The following is a 21,768-nucleotide window of genomic DNA, read 5'->3' as shown; positions in this document are numbered from 1 at the left end:
GGAGAACAAAGGGGAGACGAGCCACATACACGGTCAACCCCCGTCCATAGAAGGCAGCGCCTCAACACCAGGCCGCAGGATCGCCGGTCCAGACCCGGAGAGCCGTCACCGGTCTAATTGCACATCGGCCTCTCCGACCGAGCCCACACCTCCACCAAGGGCCGGCTGCAGCGCTCCGCCCCGCCCGGGCGCCGCCGAGGAGTTTCAGGCCCGCCCGCTCCGGAGGCTCCGAAGCGAACAAGGGCGCAGCTCAGGATCCGCGGCACCTAGGAACAGACGGATCAGACGGTAAGTGCCAGCGAAATGTCTTAGTTCCATAGTCTACCAAAGAATACTTCCCGGGGCAGGATAAGACACAGGATATACTTTCCAGGAGGGAAAGCGAACGGAGCCGAGCTAAAACGCGGCCATCACGGACGCAAGCTTGGCTCCTCCCCCCTACTGTGTATCTTAATTGTGGACCTCCACGGAGGTCTAAACCAATTAAATCAAATGTTCTGAAAAACTTTTCTGAGGGTTACAGTACTTACCAAGACCCTCTTGACTCCGTATGAGGCGCACATACATCCACTGCAGGACACTTCTGGAGGATGAGTTGAACTTTGAATACCGAAATATTCCCTCCATTTCTTACCTAGTTTTTATGTTTTATTGATGTTAGGTGGGTTTCTTGTAGCACTGCTATTTCGACATTTGTCCTTATAAGAAAATACCATATTCTGTTTTATTTAATTACTCATTTGAGGCTTTTATCATTCGCTGTTAAAACTGTGTATCATTACGTTTCAGTGTCATTTAACGTGTGCTCTTATATAGTGTGTATTTGGCTAGTCAGTAATTAGCATGTATATACTTTCGCTGTATTCTAATCCCAAATTTCAACTGTCCCATTTCCAGGTGACCAACACCATTATTTGGTCACAACAATAGTCACAGTAGGTACTATCTCTCCCTGAAGTATGAAATGCTGATATTAAATCTAAACTAGTTTTTTCTAAGCCACAGTGTTAACTCAAGGTTCTTTCCTATTCAAAAAGGCACGAGCTGTAACCATGTTGAGTAACGGGGAGGGTTGCAGAGCTGTCCTAAAGATGGCCAGCATGTCCAAAAGGAGTATCCAACCTGCACTGGGTCGGCAGGCAGAGCATGGAATTCCATCTGGATCTTTTGCAACTTCCAACAGGCTTTGAGGATGAGGAAGAGCACAGTGTCTTAAAACAACACCATAACTTTGAATTATTCCAGGATTGTTTCCTTCCTGTAGCACTTACAGTGGTTTATGTGTGAAGACCTGTTGGGAGATTGTTCCCTGTCAGGAGTCTTATCTCTAAGGCAATGGCTAGGTTTTGGCATATCCCTGCATGTCTTGCAAAAAACAACAACTGGCATCAAGGAGTGGGAGGGCATCAGTGAATCTCTTGCTGCGTGCCGCAGAGTCGTGGTTGGAGTCAAGACTCCACCTGCAGATGTCCTGTGGATGCAGTTAAGGCATCTGCCTGAGGCACTTAAGAAAGGGCTTGAACCCAGAAGCACTGAAGGGAGAATTTTGACTTATTTGCTGTCGAAGCTGAGGAATGTCTGTCAGAGAAGCACTGACAGAATGCACTTTGGACTGCTTTTAAGTGACACAGAAAAACTGAAACCTTTCCATATCAATGTGATACAAAGGAGGATTTATTTAAGGTGTGAAAGAGTATGTATTCGTCAGAAATGCCATCACCAAAGGTAAGTAACTTTTACTTTATTTCAGTTATGTCTAATTGCTGTCATTTTATGTCCCTCCATGATGACTTTCCTTAATTCAGTTTTATATGTTTACAGAGGTGTTGCAGACCAACCATAACAGCAGAGGCATGAACCATCCTAGCAAAGATATCATCTTTTGCATGTTTTGAGTGTGTTGATAGCACAACAGAGCCATCCATTTGATTGGCATCGGAGTGTGTGCATTTCTGTTTATACGATTACTGCCTTGTAGGTCCAGCCAGTGATGTTGTGTAGAGGACAAGAAAAAGGAGGGTCAAGAAGGAGCATTCACCAGTTTGCACTAAAATAGACCTTTGTATTTAATGTGGTTCACTGTGCCTGTGTTCATGGGCCTGTCAGCACCTCTCTGCCCAATAGAGGTTCATTAACGTGGTGGGCACGGTGCCGGACGCAACTTCAAAGCAACATCTAACCTCAAATCGAAGCACCACCTGAAAGAAGTGCTCATGTTCAAGGAAGGTTAGTCCCTTCTACCATGCCACAGACACCCTCTCCGCCTCAGCGCATCCACCAAATTTGGGGCATGCCTAATGTGTGTGCCAGGAGACAATTCATCAGACTACATGTCGGCCATGGAGTGAATCCAGGTACATCCAGCATCTAAGGGGGGAGGCCAAAGCAGTCAGCCTTAAAGGCCCTGAATCCCCAGAGCTCAGACCACAGCCTCTCAGCGAAGTGATTATAACAGTCCTTGCATTTCACCTTCAGCAGGGTGGGAGGCTCCACTGTGACGCGGGCCCAAGACACCAGCCTGTATTGTGGGCCCAGCTCACCAGACTGTAGTGCACAGGCCACCAACCCATGGCACAGGGGCATAGGCAGCGCCACTCACATTCAGTACACCATTGGGACTGGAAAAAGCTGTGGCGGTGTGCCTGTACTCCACATGCTTCGATAACTTATGATGCAGAGGTCGGGTGGTATATTTAACAGCGCGTAGAACTGTATTGGAGCACGTTCGTTCAGCCACCCATTTTGACTCCTCCCCTGACTATTCCTTTTTCTTTTTTAACAACAGTAAATGAGAATTTTTTTTACCTTCATTTTTGTGGTTTATCGTGATGACAGATGCAACAACTTAGCCCATTACCTTCTGATAGCTTACTATTTGGGTCACTGTTGAATTCTGTGGACCAAAACACTTCCAACTTATTAGAAACTGAAACAGTGTGATTGCATCGGATTCTCAGACATTGAAGAGATGGGACCACAAAGGAATTGATCTCGCCAGGGCGGTCTCTGAACTTGGCTAAATTGTTCTTCATAACTTGAATTCTAATAAAAACAGACTGTAAATAAATGCAAAAGTGCTCCTTCATGAATAATTTCTGTGCAATGCCCTTTCAAGGCTTGCTTTAAGTAGGTGACTGGTAAAGTCATATCGTGCTGGCCTTGAGCATCACAAACCCTTCATAAATGTAACACTTTTATACTTATTATTTGCCTCCAAGTGCAGCTTTCTCTTTTCCTTTCATACTGCAACTTCACATTTGTCTCTGTAAGCTCACTTTCTGAGTTTAGTATATGCAACTTCTGGTGCAACTCGGTAATGTGATGTAGTAGCAAATCAGTATGAGAGACCATGTGGGATTTAGGATTTCTTCTATTGGGTTTTAGAGAAGGACCTATTCATAAACATGTTAAAAAATAAATGCAGGGGTTTGTCATGATCGCTTTGCCTATTTTTGAGAGGTGGTTCTGTTTATGCCAAATCTATTGAGATCAGCAGCATAGCTTTTCTGGAATATGGTCACAAGCAAAACTGCCATGACCCAGACCACCAGGCTAAAACGTCTTTCAACATTTATGTTTTATTAGTCTTGCCCCTCCCACTTTCTCAACCAACATTTACCACCGCGAATTCTAATGCTATTCTCCCGGGCTAGTTGTTTTTTGCTGAGCTGCAATGCCCTCTATGAAATTGCCGTTGATTGTGTTCTGAGCAGTATCTAGGAATTCGAAACTTTATTTCAAAACCACGTATTGTTTTATCCATTTTGAATCATTAGAAACATGCACTTTCACCAAGTGAGCAGCTATTTGACCATTGTTCTCTTGTCGTAGCTGACAACAGGTGCCCTTCTTCATCACGATAAATTGAAGTTTGCCAAGGATGACTAACAAGTGCAACAGCTTGTTAGAGCTAAAAAAAGGCTAGCCTGGGAATAAGAAGACACATTCCCTGGGTTGGAGATTGTTGTCTGCATTCAGTTCTCTAGATGAAAGGGAAGGCAAAATGTACATGTAGATTGCATTGGCTCAGAATGGAAAAAGGGGGCATGAAACGAGAAGGAGATAACATAAACACACAGAATTATCTCAGAATAACTTTAGCATCCCAATTTGGCACGTCAGAAAGTCTGATGTTCATTGGCCAAATTGAAGGTTGATGCTTGCACCACATAGACTAAACAGTTTTACTTTGAGCAGTGATTCATGCTGCAAGCCGTAATCGAAGGTGCATTCTAAACACACTTGAGACGTTATCCTTGCAGCTTCAACACAGGACACAATATTCTGTATTTCTCCTTTTGACATTTTCTGTAAATGTACGTGGCATGCCAACTGTCCCCAGAAGATTAGTTGAATGAGGGTTGGTTAACATGTGAGTGGTGGAGAAAGGATCATTCCTAGTTCCTCTATAGTAACTCTTTTCTAATCAGTTAAACCATTATTCCTGGATGCCTACTACCGCACAATTCCATTTTAACTGAGCTCCAAACAGATTAAGCTAAACACTGAAAACCTTCCTCACTCATAAAGGGCATTAGAGATGGGAGTAAAAAACATTCAGTGGCAGCATTGGCCAAACCTGGGGGGAGGCAAAGATAGGTAAGACATTAGGAGACATCCCACACCAGTGTATTACTTCCTTCCAATCTGTTTTCACCAATAATTCCCACCTCTGACTCTGTCTGCCTCACGGACTCCACTACACCACCTACAACCTCAGGTATTACAACACAGGCACAACCACACAGAAAGGCTTTCAGTTGGCCATCAAATGCTACCTCACAGTAGATTTAGGTGTTGTGGTAGGCCATCTAACAGGGTTGCAAGATTCTCCTGCTGAGATGGAGGGCCTTTAAGCTTCACCTATTCAATATTCCTCGCCTGCACTCTCATGCCTAATGTGCAAGGTAACTGTGGCACACTGGACCCCGCAATCAGTTGGTCTGTGAGCAATCCTTCATATTGAAGATTACAATAGGAGACTGGTATATTGGCATCTTGGGTTGTAGATTTTGGTGAACTCTCTTTACTCTTTCTTCCAGTATACAAGATATGTCACTACATGATGATTTTAATTTCCAGGTTCTCAGGGCAATGCCCTGGTTTTTCAGGACCAGGTGGGTGCAGAGCTGGTTTTCAAATGTGCGTTTGATGTATCCTTCTGGCGTGATGCATGTATGTCAGTTAGTGGCAGAAAGTAGTAGAAACTGCTATTCTGGTTCTTTCTTTTGCTCCCATGGTACTCTCATTGATACTCATCATCGTCCTTGATCATGAAGGAAGTAGCAGAAACAGAAAGTAAACAAGATTCCAAGAGTGCCGCATACTTTTTAGGGCGAGGGACCGTTGCACTGCGAAGCAGTGAGGGCGGAAGTCCCGAGGATTTTATGTTTTTAGGTCGAGGGACCGTTGCACTGCGAAGCAGTGAGGGCGGAGTGCCGAAGATTTTATGTTTTGGAGTTAGGGGGGCTTGGAACCCGCCTCTTTCCTCCATTGGCTGGCTTCCTAAACGGAGGCCAGCCATTGGAGGATAAGGGCGTCACTCCTGCCAAGCCCCGTCTCTTTCGGATTCGGGGGCGTGTTTTTTTGCGTTCTTTCGACTGTGACGTCATCCGTCACTCAGAACGCCAAAAACACTCCCCTGAATCCGAAATTTTCGGATGTTTGCAGCCGCCATTTTGGTTAAAGCCAGGTTACTAAATGCTGCGTGTCTGCTGTTGTTGCACGTCCCTTGTTTTTAAAAACACACATTAGCTTAATTGAGGGCGTCGTTAGCAAAGACAAACGCGGGGCAGCAGCTCGGGTTTCCCTGGGAGGTATGTAACGCCTGTCACGCGCCAGCACGCATTAAGAGCTCGCCTTGAGACCGTGGAGCACAAGGCAGAGGCTCTGGAACAACAGCCGTGTGACAAGTGAGTGCGGGCGGGACGGCAAGAGCCCCCCCCCAACAAACCCCCAAAAGCTCACACTGAAGTCATGCGCCTGCTCTGTCCCCCTCTGTGCATCAGCAGACTATGGCTAACCCTTGCCAGCCAGCCCCGCAGAGCCGGCTCCTCCAATCGCTGTAAATAGGAACTAACGTGGAGAGTCCGCCAGCGCTCCCTGCCGGGACCCCTCTGCTCCACACAGCGGCTCGGGCGCCCTCCACACTCGCCTGTCTCTGTGCCTCTCTCGGTCATGTAGTGCCTCTCTCTGTGTCGGTGATTTTGCAGCTATGCAAACGCTTTATGTTGTTGGCCCTTCCTGGCGCTGTACCCTCCCTCCCCATCCCCCGTGCATAGTTGCCCAACTCCGTGTCCTTTTGCTGCCTGCATCATTGTGCCTCGTTGCCCCTCTCCCTGCCTCCTGTTGCCTCTCGTTATGCCCTTCTGTTACCCCTCTGTGTGACCAGCTGTGCCTCTCTCGGATTTTGCCGTGTTACTCCTTTCCCTGTGTCTCATAATCCCCCCTCCTCCCCCCACCGCTGTTGCCCCTCGCCCTGTGACCCTGGGGCGTGCCGTGTTGCCCGCCCCCGGTGTCATGCTCTGTCGCCCCTGCTTACCGCTCTCTCTCCCGGGGCCCTGATTCTCCACTCTGCGCCTGTCTCAGTTGCCCCGTGCCAGGAATCAGATCCTGTCTCGTCTTTGCACCCTACTGCCAGTAAGCTCCCTGTCCTAGCCCAGGGTCAGAAGGCTCCGTACCTGTCCGCAGGGATGCTGCCGGGCTCTAGTCGCTGCGTGTCTGGGGCTCCTGTGCCGCCCGGGCCCCTCCTGCTGCCATCCCCGCCCTCAGGTGAGGCACCCCTTAAGCTGTGTCCCTCTGAGGCGATGTCCCGGGTGAGCGGGCATCGGCTGAAGCCCCCCCCCCCTCACTGACGGCCCATCTCCCGTGTCTCCGTCGCGCTGCCTCTGTGGTGATTCTGTCGCCCACTGCTGCGCTTCACATTAACACTCCTTTTATTAACTTTATGCCTAGAGCTCCCCTCTCGTCCCGCCATTAACTATATTGAGTTAACTTGATCTGAATTGCTCTCTTTTTGTTCTTTTGCACTTTAAAGCATTCTCGTGTCCCGATCACCACTTCTACCGTCCCCTTCTGCTCGCTTTCTGCCCTCTCTCACTATCCCCTAACCCCATCTTGATCTCATCTGGCAATGCCCTTTACCTCGTCCTTTCTGTCTAGATATCTCTCTCTCACATTCGCTCCATCTCTATTCTTTCTTCCCCTCCCTTTGTCTCTTTCTCTCTTTCCTCTTGCTCTCTGTTTCTCTCTTGTTCAATTCTCCTTTCACTTCTTCGCTCTCTTTTGCTCTATTATTTACCCTTTCACTCATCTATCCCTTCTCTCACTCATACATACATCCATCTGCACTTTCACTCATCTATCCGCCCACCCTTTCATCCAGCCGTGCATGTACCCTCCCTTTCACTCATCCATCCATCCATCCATCCACCTTTCACTCCGTCTATCGATTCAGCATTTCACTCCATCAATTTTGCCATCCACTCACCCATCCATCCATTTACCCTTTCACTCATCCATCCATCATTTCACTCACTAATTCATCCATCCTTTGTCTCATCCTCCATCCATCCACTCACTCATCTATCCATTCACCCTTTCATCCATTCATCCATCCATCCCTCCTCCTTTTTGCTCATCCAGCCTTACATCCATTCTTTCACTCATTCCTCCATGCATCTATCCATCTACCATTTCACTCAGTCATCCATCCATTACTCTTTCACTCTCCCATCCATCCATCATTTCAGTCACTCATCCATTCAGCCACCCTTTCACTCACCTATCCATCCACTTACCCTTTCACTCAAACATTTGTCCACCCGTTCATCCAGCCATCCATTTGCCCCTTCCACTCATCCATCCATTTTTTTCACTAATCTATCCTTACATCCATCCTTTCACTCTTCATCTATCAATCTCCTTTCACTCATCCATCCAGTCTTTTAATCCGTCCGTCCATCCAGCCTTTCACTCCATCCATCCACTTATCCAGCCATCCATCCACTCTGTCACTCATCCTTCCATCCATTCTCCCTTTTACTCATCCATCCATTCTCCCACCCTTCCTCCCTTTCACTCACCTATCCTTTCACTCATTCATCCATGCATGCATCCATCCATCCTTACACTCATTCGCCATCCAACGCCCCAGACACTTCTCTCCATTCATCTCTCTCTCCTTCTACCCCTTTTCACTCTATCTCGCTCCCGTGTGTGTGCGTGCGTGTGTATGGGTGGTATATATATATATATATATATATATATATATATATATATATATATATATATATATATATATATATATATATATATATATATATATATATATATAAAAAATTTTATTTTTTACAAGGTGTTTTGGTGGCATAAAACTCAAGACTGAACGTCTAGTGGTCTGTAAACGTCACCTGAAACCCGAGATAACACTATCGTACTATATTACGCATTTTAGCCATTAAATACTGTTTGTATTACAATATATAGCAATGAATTTTGTATTTTTAGGTATTTTAGTAAACATTTTTGTATCAGCCTTAATTTACATTTTAGTATTTCTTTCCTGAGACGATAGGCATGTCTCTCAATGTTTTCGATACATGCAGGTTTCTTTTCTTTGCGAAATATATAAAAGTGTAAGTATTTAAATGTACTTTTCTGTTATTACACTCTTAAATGGAAAGCAGCGTTTTAAGGGAAACATTTAATTTCTGGATTTGTGTTTCTGTTGTAGCGCAGTTTGACGTAATTACAGTGTATACGTATTAATACATGGGAAAGGCCAGGAGACATTTTACAAAGGCCTGCTTTCATGAGCATCATTTTCAGACCTGTGAGCAATTAATTTAATTTTTTAAATCAAATTGGAGAAATTCGCAATTGAAGAGAATGGGAACTTCAGCTACGTACAAATGGAGAAAGAACATCTGTACTCCAAAGACACAGACTGCGTTTGTTTTCCGTGTGTACTTCCGGAGCCTGGACACCTGAATTCTGCTACGTCATCATTATAGGAGGGGAGAGGGGTGACTGAGTTGATATTCAGAATATATTTAAAGGGCAGAAAATGGAAGCTAAAAGATATAGACAACCCTAACAAATCTTGTTGCTTAGAGGGTTCTGCATAATATGAACCCACACACCCCACACTTGTACTGATTGTATCAATCTGACATTGAGAGTTGGAAAAGCCTGCAAGACACACATATTCTGGTATGGTATTTCACACCCTTGAGCAGCGGCTCTTAACCTTCTGACTTGTGGGGACCCCACTGAATCATTACTGGAATCTGAGGACGGACACGGGTACCCCGGCCTAAACAATTTCTACGATTTGAACCTCCACACAATACATATACAAGTATACACTAAACAAATGATCAAATATTGAAATATGTTGTTTAGTTCATAGAAAAAGTCTTCATATTTTCAATGTTGCTTCTTTAGTTGTATATAATTTATTGATTTTAGTGCTTGCTCCCTGCCCCCCATTGCTTGTGCTCGCTGTCCTGCCCCCCCTTGCTGTCCTGCCCCCCGTTGCTCGTGCTTGCTGTCCTCCCTCCATCGTTGCTTGTGCTTGCTCCCCTGCCCCCCTCGTTGCTTGTGTTTGCTCCCCTGCCCCCCTCGTTGCTCGTGCTTGCTGTCCTGCCCCCCTCGTTGCTCGTGCTTGCTGTCGTCCCCCCCTCGTTGCTTGTGCTTGCTCCCCTACCCCCCTCGTTGCTTGTGCTTGCTGTCCTGCCCCCATGCTCGTGCTTGCTGTCCTGCCCCCCTCATTGCTTGTGCTTGCTCCCCTGCCCCCTGTTGCTCGTGCTTGCTGTCCTGCCCCCCCTCGTTGCTCGTGCTTGCTGTCGTCGTCCCCCCTAGTTGCTTGTGCTTGCTCCCCTGCCCCCGGTGCTCGTGCTTGCTGTCCTGCCCCCCCTCGTTGCTTGTGCTTGCTGTCCTCCCCCCCTCGTTGCTTGTGTTTGCTCCCCTGCCCCCCGTTGCTTGTGCTCGCTGTCCTGCCCCCCCTTGCTGTCCTGCCGTTGCTCGTGCTTGCTGTCCTGCCCCCCTCGTTGCTAGTGCTTGCTGTCCTGCCCCCTCGTTGCTTGTGCTTGCTGTCCTGCCCCCCTTGTTGCTTGTGCTTGCTGTCCTCCCCCCTCGTTGCTTGTGCTTGCTGTCCTCCCCCCTCGTTGCTTGTGCTTGCTCCCCTGCCCCCCGTTGCTTGTGCTCGCTGTCCTGCCCCCCTTGCTGTCCTGCCGTTGCTCGTGCTTGCTGTCCTGCCCCCCCCCTCGTTGCTTGTGCTTGCTCCCCTGCCCCCCCTCGTTACTTGTGCTTGCTCCCCTGCCCCCCTCGTTGCTTGTGCTTGCTCCCCTGCCCCCCCTCGTTGCTCGTGCTTGCTGTCCTCACCCCCCCTCGTTGCTCGTGCTTGCTGTCCTCACCCCCCTCGTTGCTTGTGCTTGCTCCCCTGCCCCCCTCGTTGCTTGTGCTTGCTCCCCTGCCCCCTCGTTGCTTGTGCGTGCTCCCCTGCCCCCCTCGTTGCTCGTGCTTGCTGTCCTCCCCCCCTCGTTGCTTGTGCTTGCTGTCCTCCCCCCCCTCATTGCTTGTGCTTGCTGTCCTGCCCCCTCGTTGCTTTTGCTTGCTCTCCTGCCCTGCTATTGGCATTGTAAATGACAATGACATTTATTTATGTTTAAAAAAAAAAAAAAACATAAATAAAAATAATGACATGAGCAATGCCAATAGCTCTACCTTTAAAAATGCAGAGACCATTGCATTGTACGTGCTTGTTGTAGTTGCCACTCGTATCCCTTCCCTTCCAACCCACAAGCAAATAAGAGTTTGTGAGGGCCTAAGGGTGAAGAACACGTCAGTCGTATCATGTCTTTTGGGGGCATGGTGCATGAGGTCTCATTGGCTACCTCTCGCATTTTGGTGAATCAACGTCCATGATGTGCAGTTGAATGAGAATGTAACTGCATTCATTCTCTGTGTATTTCCTTATGCAAACAGGACACCAGTGGTCTTTTCTTCGATGCATTTAACGTAACATTTGATTCATGGTCTACCTGGGTTTACTTAGATTTAACTGTTTTTGCCTAAATCTGAGAGTTGCTGCTTCCTTAACCTAGTCGTGGTTTTGCATTGAATAAACAATTACCTTTATTTGGTTCTTCACCGAGCCTCGTCTGGCCTAAATCATAGCTCAGCAATAATTCTTCCTTTTACTAACTTTTACTTAACTCGTCAGTTATAATCCTTCAGATTGTAGATATTTTACCAAATAATATATCTACTTATGTTTTAAAAGAAAACCAGACAAACTTTTAAGCTCTGTTGGTTTATTTTTAGTTCTATGCTTTGTGCTGTGTAAATGAGTAGCCATTTGCCGAAGTTAAGTTATCATCCAAAAAAGATCAGAATTTATTATTTTGATTAATGTTAATTATCTTTTTGCCCTCTGTTTTCAGATTGTTTCTTACTCCGTTTCCTGTGTTACTGTCTCTGCCTTCAGCGTGGGTATCATTGGAGCAGAGGAGGCAGAAGAGATCATGAATAAACTAAAAGCATTGACAGAACAGAATCAACAGGCTAGTCTGCTAACTACCAATATGTTGCATGGTTATTAATTAGCTAACTCTTGTGTTTTTGGCATCTTTTTATTTATCTCCCTGTTCCTTTATACTTACATGGGATGACAGACAATTACTTGTATACTAAACAGGGACTTAACAGTCAGAATCCCATGTACATATGCTTATTTTACATTTGTGTGCTCATAGGATCTCTCTGTGACTTTCATAATCTTCTCCTGCCTCACCAAAGTATAAAATAATATAAACATTTTCAAAATAGTAATGATATTTCCACCAATTTCCTGCCAAAATTTTAGAATGAACCAGAGTTCTGCACAGGGTTACACAAGGTTGAATCCTTCTGAAACTATGCTGGCCACAATCTAAGTTTCATTAAAAATTGTGTGATGTAGGTGTTTTACTTGACATACTCTATTCTCAAATAAAAGCTGTGTGTAGGTTCCAGAACATGCCACATGAAAATAATGCTGGACGTTGGGCAGATAAAGCATGGCGCATAATGAAGGGTTGGTGAAAGGGAGAGAAACAGGGTAGCACGAAAATAGAAAAAAAAATCAGGAATGGAGTGATGAGTGAATCTGAAAGAGACAGGTTAGTGATAGATTCCTTACCTTAGAATATCCCCAGGCGTCAGACTGGATCCGGAAATGTTTGCGTAGCTGTACCCTTGCGCGTCCGTAGGCGTCGTCTGCGGCTCTGTGTCGGTCGTCGGCGTCGTGGGCGCTGTGATGACGTCGTCGGAGTACTTAGACGCCGCCTCCGCGTGCTGACGTCAGTTCTTCTTTTTTCCGCGCCAGCAGCGCAGATCCGGAAAAAAATGTGGTACCTTAGTCACTTTTTGACTAAACTTTTTTGATCTTTGATCATCCTTTTTCGAAGTCTTCGACTCCGAACGGTGCCGGTAGGGATGCCAGGTTTTAAGCCCTGTGAGGATTGTGACCGGCTGATGTCGGTCACCGACCCTCACCGTCGGTGTCTCCACTGCCTCAGCGTCGATCACGATGACAAGACCTGTTCCGACTGTCGGGCCCTGACTTCGAAGGCTAGGCGGGAGCAGTCTCGTAAGCGGCTCGAACTCCGGCAGTCGGCCCTGCGCTGAGAAAGGTCCCGGTCCGGACGGAGGTCGAGGGACCGGTCGCGGGAGAGGAGCCATCGGAGCTCCGGGAGTCGGCATCACTCCTCTGGGTCGAAGTCGTCAGGTAAGCACAAGAAGTCGAAGAGACGTCATCGCTCTTCCGACTCCCCCCGACGCTCGCGCGACGCGGCCGGGGGTTTAGGTGACACCGCCCACGCGGCTCCGTCGGAGTCGCAGGCGCCGGGTCCGGCCCCAAACACTCCGGTCCCTGGGCCTAATGCGGCGCCGGAGGAGATCGAGCGGTTCCTCTTGGCCATGAGGTCCCTCTCTCCTCCGACGGGCTCCCCGACGCCTTCGGGCCCAGTGAACCCGTCTGGGGGTCCTAGCGGGTCGGGGGCTTCGGCCCCGACGCCGCCGGCGCCGCAGGGCCCCGCTGGATCCGGTTCCGGATCCGTGTCGTCGCCGGTGGACTTGACGACCTCCCCGGCGCCGACCCCTCAGGTGTCCTCCCCGGCGGCGGGGAGGTCGACCCAGTTCCGGTGCCGGAGCGGCGCCGCTTCAGACGCCGTTCGGAGAGTTCACTTTCCATGAACCGGCCCAATCATTTGCTAACCCTGAGTACCAGGAGATGGGTGATGAGGAGGATTGGGAGGGGTCTGAGGACCCTCTGGCACGTGAATGCCAGTCTCAGGAGGACTGGGCAGGTGATCTTGGGGAGGCAATTGGTATAGACACTTCGCCTGACACTGGCTTTGTCTCACCTCCTACCGTGGCTTCGGAGGAGGGGGCAATCTATAGTGTGGTGTTGATGAGGGCGGCCAAGGCCTTGGGCCTTGAGCTCCCCGTCGCGGCCGTGAGGACTAACCTCCTCACTGAGGTCCTTAACCCGCAGTCATGCTCAGCCGAGCCTCTGCTGCCGTTTAACGAGGCCTTAACTGACGTTCTTTTGGGCACTTGGTTCAGGCCCCCTACAGGTTCGCCTGTAGATAGGAACGTGGCCAGACGCCACCACCCGGCCCCGGGCGACCCTTGTTTCCTGTCCACCCACCCCACCCCTGAGAGCCTGGTGATCCAGGCCTCAAATTCCCAGACCGCATTCCCGTCGGCGCCGCCTGACAGGGAATCCAAGACGTACGAGCAATACGGCAAGAAGGTATTCTCCTCCCTAAGTCTGGGACTGCGGTCTTCCAACACCGCGCGCCTCTTGGGCCGTTACACCCACTCTCTGTGGGATACGGTCACGGACGTGCTGCCAGAATGCCCGTTGGAGGTACGGGCTAAACTCGGCCAAGCCCTTGTGGAAGGCCGAGATGCGGCACGTTATTCGATCCGGTGTGGACTGGATACCACCGACTCTCTGGGCAGAGCGATGGCAACGACGGTGGCGATTCGACGCCACGCCTGGTTGAGGTCCGCCAACTTCTCGGCTGATGTCCAGAATACACTCATGGACATGCCGTTTGATGGCCGTCGCCTTTTTGGCCACAAGGCAGACCATGCGCTTGAGCGCTTTAAGGACTCCAGGGCTACGGCCAAGTCCTTGGGCCTCTCGGCCCCGCGCCAGCAATCGGCTGCCTTTCACTGCTTTCGTGGCCACGGAAGGGGTGTACCCACACGTGCTGCCAGCCACGCTCCGCAGGGTAATACCCAACGCGGTGACGGCCGTGGAAACTGCCGTGGCGGCGGTCGGGGACAACGGCGAGGTCAGTCCACACCTTCCCCTGCAGCATCCGCCTCAAAACCCTCCTTGTCTGTGCTTTCAGGCCCATGTGACGCCAGTGGGGGGCAGGGTTCGCCATCACCTCCTCCACTGGCGCACTGTCACGTCGGACAGGTGGGTGCTGCAAATCGTCCGAACAGGCTACTCCCTCCCCTTCGAGGCGACCCCTCCAGCCATGCCACCGCAGTACCACCGAGTATCGGGGGATCATTTGCGGCTTCTGCAGGAGGAAGTTACGGCCCTCTTGGCCAAGGGGGCCATCGAGTGCGTTCCTGGGCCAGAAGTAGGGTATGGTTGCTACTCCCACTACTTTCTGGTACCCAAGAAGGGCAAAGGGGGCCTACCCCCTATCTTGGACCTAAGGAACGTCAACGGCTTCCTCCGGAAGGAGAAGTTCAAAATGCTGACACTGGCTCAGGTCTTAGCTGCCCTGTACCCTGGAGACTGGATGGTAGCGTTGGACTTGCAGGACGCTGATTTCCACATCCCCGTCCTGCCGGCGCTACCTGCGGTTCACGGTTGGCCACGAGCACTTTCAGTTTACCGTGCTCCCCTTCGGCCTTACCAGCACCCCACGGGTGTTCACAAAGGTGATGGCGGTGGTCGCAGCTCATCTGCGCAGGTTAGGGGTTTCAGTCTTCCCCTACCTCGACAACTGGTTGTTGAAGGCGGGCTCGCCCCAAACAGTCGTCAGCCAACTCCAGACAACGGCAGACCTCCTGCACCAGCTGGGGTTCTCCCTCAATGTGCCGAAGTCACACCTGTGCCCCCCTCAGAAGCTCCTCTTCATCGGAGCGGTTCTGGACTCAGCGCTGTTTCGGGTTTATCCTCCCGAACAGCGGGTCCGGGATATTCAGGCTCTGATTCCACTCTTTCAGCCTTTATCCCGGGTCGCGGCCAGGTTGACGCTGCGGCTTCTGGGGCTGATGGCCTCCTGCATCCTACTGGTGCATCACGCCAGGTGGCGGATGCGGGCTCTGCAGTGGGACCTGAAGTTTCAGTGGGCCCAGCATCAGGGCAACCTGTCCGACCACGTCCTGATCTCGGAGGGCACTGCGAGACAACTGCAGTGGTGGCTCACGGACCGCGATTGGGTCAGCGGCAGATCCCTCTCCCTTCCCCAACCGGAGCACGTAGTCGTGACGGATGCGTCCCTCCAGGGCTGGGGAGGCCACATGGGAGTGGCGGAGATCAGAGGCCTCTGGTCTCCGGCGGAGGCCCGGCTCCACATCAACCTTTTGGAGTTGCGGGCGATTCGTCTGGCACTGAAAGCATTCCTCCCCTCTGTCCGGGGGAGTGTAGTGCAGGTGTTCACGGACAACACCACCGCCATGTGGTACTGCAACAAACAGGGCGGGGTGGGTTCGTGGACCCTTTGCCAGGAGGCTCTGCGCCTCTGGCAGTGGCTGGAACGCTAGGGCGTGACCCTGGTGGCTCAACACCTGGCAGGTTCTCTGAACGCCAGGGTGGACGAGCTCAGCCGTTGGTGCATGATGGATCACGAATGGCGTCTGAACTCGGACGTGGCGCAAGGCCTCTTTCAGCGATGGGGAGAGCCTTGGTTAGATCTATTCGCCACCGAAGAGAACGCGCAATGTCATCAGTTCTGCGCGTTGGAATTTCCAAGGCGGCACTCGCTCGGAGACGCTTTTCGTCGCGAGTGGAGTTGCGGTCTATTGTACGCCTTTCCGCCTATACCACTTCTGCCCAGAGTGCTGAAGAAGATCAAGCGCGACCGGGCACAAGTCATCCTTGTGGCCCCGGACTGGGCACGAAGGTACTGGTATCCAGAGCTACTCAGTATGTCAGTCGATCCCCCGGTTCGTCTGCCTCTTCAGGAGGACCTTCTGTCGCAGCAGCAGGGGACGGTCCTCCACCCCGAACCTGTCCAGTCTCCACCTCCATGCTTGGAGATTGAGCGGCGACAGTTGAGGCCATTTGACTTGCCTCCTGAAGTCTGTAACGTCATTCTGGCAGCCAGGCGTCCCTCCACAAAGTCGGTATACGCCTGCAGGTGGAACAGATTTGTGGCATGGTGCACAGCAAAGGCTGTGGATCCTCTTGCTGCCCCTCTCTCTCTGAGGTTCTTCTCTTCCTTCTTTCTCTTGCCCAGCAGGGCTCTGCTCTGGGCACTATCAAGGGCTACCTTTCTGCCCTTTCAGCCTTTCTAAGGCTGCCTGATCAACGTTCTTTGTTCAAGTCCCCTATTGTAAATCGTTTTCTAAAGGGCATCACACACACGTTTCCTCCTGTTCCGTTTGTGATGCCTCAGTGGGACTTGGCCTTGTTCTTACGTTTCTGATGTGCGCTCCCTTTGAGCCCCTTCACAACTGTCCTCTCCGCCTTATTACTCTGAAGACTGCTTTCCTGGTTGCCATCACCTCTGCCAGGAGAGTGAGTGAGCTCCAGGCCCTTTTTTGTACCCCTCCTTTCCTTTCTGTCCATCCGGACAAGGTTGTGTTGTGTACTAAACCATCTTTCCTACCCAAGGTTGTCACGGCCTTCCACATCGGGCAGTCTATCACCTTGCCTACCTTCTTTCCGCCACCGCATCCCTCTAAAGAGGAAGAGCGGCTCCACCGTCTGGACCCAAAACGTGCGCTCTCATTCTATTTGGATCGCACACGCCAGTTCCGGGTGGATGACCAACTCTTTGTTGGTTACGTGGGCGCTAAGAAGGGGAAAGCGGTGCACAAGAGGACCATCTCCCGGTGGATCATCTTGTGTATCCAGGCATGTTACTCCTTGGCTAAGAAGGAGCCCCCTGTTGGATTGCCGGCTCATTCCACCCGAGCCACGGCGACTACAACTGCCCTGGGCCGGGGAGTGCCCTTACAAGACATCTGTCAGGCAGCTACGTGGGCCTCGCTGCACACGTTTGCAAGACACTACTGCCTGGACAGCCAAGTCCGGAGGGTTGGCTTCTTTGGCCGTTCTGTCCTCCAGGACTTTCTGGTGTGATTATTGGTTCGCAGACCCACCACCGGGGTTGGTATTGCTGGGGTATCTATTCTAAGGTAAGGAATCTATCACTAACGTGTCTCTTTCAGATGCACAAGTTACTACTTGTGTAACAATATATCTGTAAGAGAAATTAGTTAGTGATAGATTCCTTACCGACCCACCCATCCTCCCCGTTCTGCGAACCGATATCTAGGGTTAGGGTTTTTCCCCTTCAGGGCCCTAGTTTCAATGGCACCAGTGTTGGTTTTTAACATGGCTCAGCGCTTCTGGCGCGGAAAAGCTGTGTCTAAGAACTGACGTCAGCATGCAGAGTCGGCGTCTAAGTACTCTGACTACGTCATCACGGCGCCCACAACGCCGACGACGGACGCGGAGCCGCAGACGACGCCTACCGACGCGCAAGGGTACTGCTACGCAAAAATGTCAGGATCCGGTCTGACGCCTGGGCATATTCTAAGGTAAGGAATCTATCACTAACTAATGTCTCTTACAGATATATCGTTACACAAGTAGTAACTTGTGCTTCAGGATCTGGTCGTCGAGTGGGGCATTGCTTGAAGACACCTTATTTTTAACAGGTTATGAAGTGCTATTAGAGGTGAGGGATAGGATTTTCCAGTGTAGTGGTGTGGAAGATTTGATCATGGACAGAAAAGTAAATGTGATTCATTAAGTCTGTGTGAGGTGGGAATCGAGGACCAAGAGCATAGATGGATTTTGAAGCCATTGCCATGAGCCTGAAAAGGGCTCCATTTTCTTTCACAAACTGTTTGTACTGGTGTCAGAAGGTGCAGGTGAATCCAGCAACATTAGAGAGCATAGGGGGAGATATTTATGGCATTGTAATGAAGTTAGCAGGCATAAAGGGGATAGCCTAAAAGAAAACATTGTCAGTAGGCTAGCTTTCCGAAAAGTGCTTGAACAGGATTTGGTTGATCAGAGCTAGAGGTGGGATCATTTTTTTTCACACAAGTAGCTTATGGTGGCAGCTTTACTAATCATATTGATATATAAACAGTGCAATTCTTGTGAACAAAGCTTTAGATTGTTGTGCTTTCAAAAGTGTAATCTTTTACTCAAGGTTTTTTATAAAATTATTAATGTTAGCTCGTGATGAGATGTGCCTCTACCTTGGCATCAGGAGAGGTGACTGGTGTATCTTTATGCATGAAAAGGACAGGTTTGAACTCTCAGGGCAGAACACCTGCTTCTCTTGGAAGACATAATTTCCTTTAAAGGGTGTACTGAAAATAGCATTGATCAAAAAATAAGGAGTTCATCATGCTATATGATTTGGGATGAGATGGCAAGAGTGCACCTGGTTGCAAAGAATGCACCATAGACTTCTTGATTAGTAAGAATCAGTAGAGAATCTCTAGTGAACGGGACAAGAGCGTTGAGCACAATAAGGAACTACTACCAGAGGTAACAAGTAAAGCCATGTTTGACATCACTCATTGACAAACACAGCCCTAGTCATGTAGTGTCTTGCCAGTTGAGTTAGCAGCCTTCACCGTGCCAGGTTTTTGCTTCACGGACTACCCAGATACAGTAATATATGTGAATGCAGAAATATGCCAGATAGGGAGACCTAGAAGTAGCAGACACGCTAAAGCAGTAACCCAATTCTGTTAATAGGAGGAGCAAACAAACTGAGCTCAAGTTTGTCACTAGACCATAACTCAGTTCAGAACTATCCTCAGTCCTGACATAGGAAGACAGTCTGTTTCCAGCCTGAAAACAGACTGCACGCCCATTTTCTCAAAGTTACACACACAATTCTATAATTAATAATACATTTAGTACCATGCAACAGCGGCTCCACTAAGGTCCTCAGCAGTATGGTACAGAATTGTAAATGTTCCATTCAGTGCCTTCCAAACATTAGAACCATAGAAATAGGTTTGTCTCAAAGCATTTGGAAACCAACCCAGTTCTTCATCAAGAGAGATGAGGATATTATAAACACACTGAACAAAGAACAATAAAGAAAAAATTGGATTTGTGTATTAAACCTGCTTCCTCTGCTTTTGTACCTTATATCCAAGGTAGTGGCCTCTCCATAAGCACAGAGGCCAAAAAGGTAATTCCAGATTTCATTTATCTAGGTTGATGTTTGGGTAAGCAAGTGTGATTCATATAATGAACTATTCAGGCGCATAGGTGCGACAAAGAAGCCATTTTAAAATCCTAAGTCTTATTCATAAGACAATATACGACACTGGCCCTAACTATCTAGACAAAACCTCCAATGGTACATACCAAGGAAATTGTTAAGGTCCGGCAACAAATCATATTTGGGTCAGCCGCATGCACGGACGTCCCGTAATGGTTGTCGCTCTTTTTCTTACCTTGCCCCCATGCTATGGAACAAATTGCCATCACATCTTTTATCCATTGTGGATCATAAATGTTTTCGTAAAAACCTCAAAACCTGGCTCTTTCCTAAGTTAACAGTTTGCTGGTCGAGAGCTGCTGTCTGTTGTCGCCGTTTTTTTGCTGCAATCGCCTTGAGACCTTCCGGTGATAAGTGCGCTCTACAAGAATATTTGACATGACATGACATGACATAGAGCAATCGCTGGTTTCTGTTAGTGCGGATAAGGATGTGTTTAGAAGGATGGCATCATTGTTAGGTGGCCTCACCCGCTCTCTGCTCTAGGAACTATCTGTGTTCTAAACAAACTTAAAAGTATCAACCAAGTACTGAATTCTACTTAGGAACATATAGAATATTGTCCATCTCATATCTGGTCCTACTCACATCTGAACAAATCTTTTTTCCCCTTTCACGTACTCACATACACAAAAAAAAAAATAGAGATTGACAAGCAGTCTGACAGTTCATATGTTGGATCTCCTTTCATTCCACATTTTCACTGGGCACTGCCAAGACATCCAGCAAATCGGTTTACACCACAAAGATTTTTGGACGACGTAGGGTATAATATGGTGCACTAGGGATAGTACACTGAAAATCGCGCTATTTGGCACTTCACCAACTACTGGGGCACCGTCCCAACCCCAGGTTAGACTAAACTGATGCAAATAAGAGAGCTGGGAGTACTTATTTATGCCTGAAACAATTAGATATTTTAATTTACAAAAGAAACACAAATAGATCAATGGTCCAAAAGTATAAATTGCAACCACAAATACAATCAAAATTCTTCTTTTTCTTGTTGTTCTGCAGACGACGCGTTTCGTCCTAGAAGCAGGACGTCATCAGGGCTGCAATTGCAAACACACAATACAAACACATCAGTACATATATACAATATCAATCAGTAATAACCTGTGAAAAGCAAAAGAACCCAAATCTTTTTGTAACTTTTAAATCCAATACAGCTCACTGTGCCGAGTAGTACTGACAGGGAATTCAATAACTTCACAATACTAGAAAACAAGCGGGAAAATATTAGCTTGGAATTTTCACATATAATCATATCTGCTGTTCCTTCTTCGAACACACAAATACTCTACAACATATCTGCTGTTCCTTCTTCGAACACACAAATATTCTACCTACATCCTGAGATGAAGTGCTGGCAAACTGTTGCAAAAATTATTTTTATTGGTGAACAGCTCACCTCATGCTCTTGTAATGAGGTTCCTCTGTTTAATTGGCTTCAAATTTTGAACCTTTGGTCTGGGCAGTTTCGCTACAAGAGGCCGATTCTTCATATATATAATGGTAGTATTCATGAACTGGGGTGAGGCAGAAAAAGGAAAGACCGATCAATCGTCAAACAAATACTATATATCTACCCAGTTATAACCTTCACTATTCTAGTTCTCTCTTATCTTGCACTGACTCCGTCTAACACAATAACATATCCCACCTGTTAGAATTCATACCTTTCAAGACTATAAGTCAAAGCTTCACTCAAAATCGATTTATCCTTTCTTTAAACCGAGAGTCCTTTAAAAGCAATCTGCCAGTGGCTTCTCATACCTAAAAAAAGTCCGGACACATTGATACATTAGATTGCTCTATTAGCCCTCTTGAATATTAAAATTTTTTACGCCTCCCTGTTCACTCACCGCATTCCAATGAAATGTAGCCAAGCGGAAAAGTAACATCTATTTTGTAGTAGTCCTATCCATACGTTCTTAAACTGTCCAATCTAAAAAGAAATACACAAAATGGACAGGATGATATAATCTTAACACTTCTTTCCTTCCCAGTTAACTATCACACTGAACTCTGCCTAACCTTCTTCGCTTACCTTTCATAATGTGGCCTCCTGTTCCTCTCCACGCCGTCCGGGTACGATAAATCCCGAAGGTGAGGTTTCCCTGTACTCCCTACGTTTAAAAAGGACCCAATAGCCAATCAAAGCACACTAAAATTCCGCGCGTAGTGTAATTCCGCTCACCTGTGAGCCAGTGAACGTTTCCAATCAGGTCCGCTACCCATATTTTTTCTTACTGCT

General features: G+C 48.4%; 1 protein-coding gene across 1 annotated transcript in view; it reads left to right on the top strand.

Annotated features, from left to right (window-relative positions):
* Nucleotides 1-21,768, top strand: part of FOCAD (focadhesin) — a 1,210,644-nt gene that overhangs the window by 877,878 nt on the left and 310,998 nt on the right. The window contains exon 32 of the mRNA XM_078675948.1: nucleotides 11,448-11,567. Within this exon, the coding sequence (XP_078532074.1) occupies nucleotides 11,448-11,567 (120 nt within the window). The remainder of the gene's footprint in view (nucleotides 1-11,447; nucleotides 11,568-21,768) is intronic.

Source organism: Lissotriton helveticus, chromosome 2_1 (genome assembly GCF_964261635.1).
Source record: "Lissotriton helveticus chromosome 2_1, aLisHel1.1, whole genome shotgun sequence".
Classification (NCBI taxonomy): Eukaryota; Metazoa; Chordata; class Amphibia; order Caudata; family Salamandridae; genus Lissotriton; species Lissotriton helveticus.
This window is presented reverse-complemented; position numbering and strand designations above follow the sequence as displayed.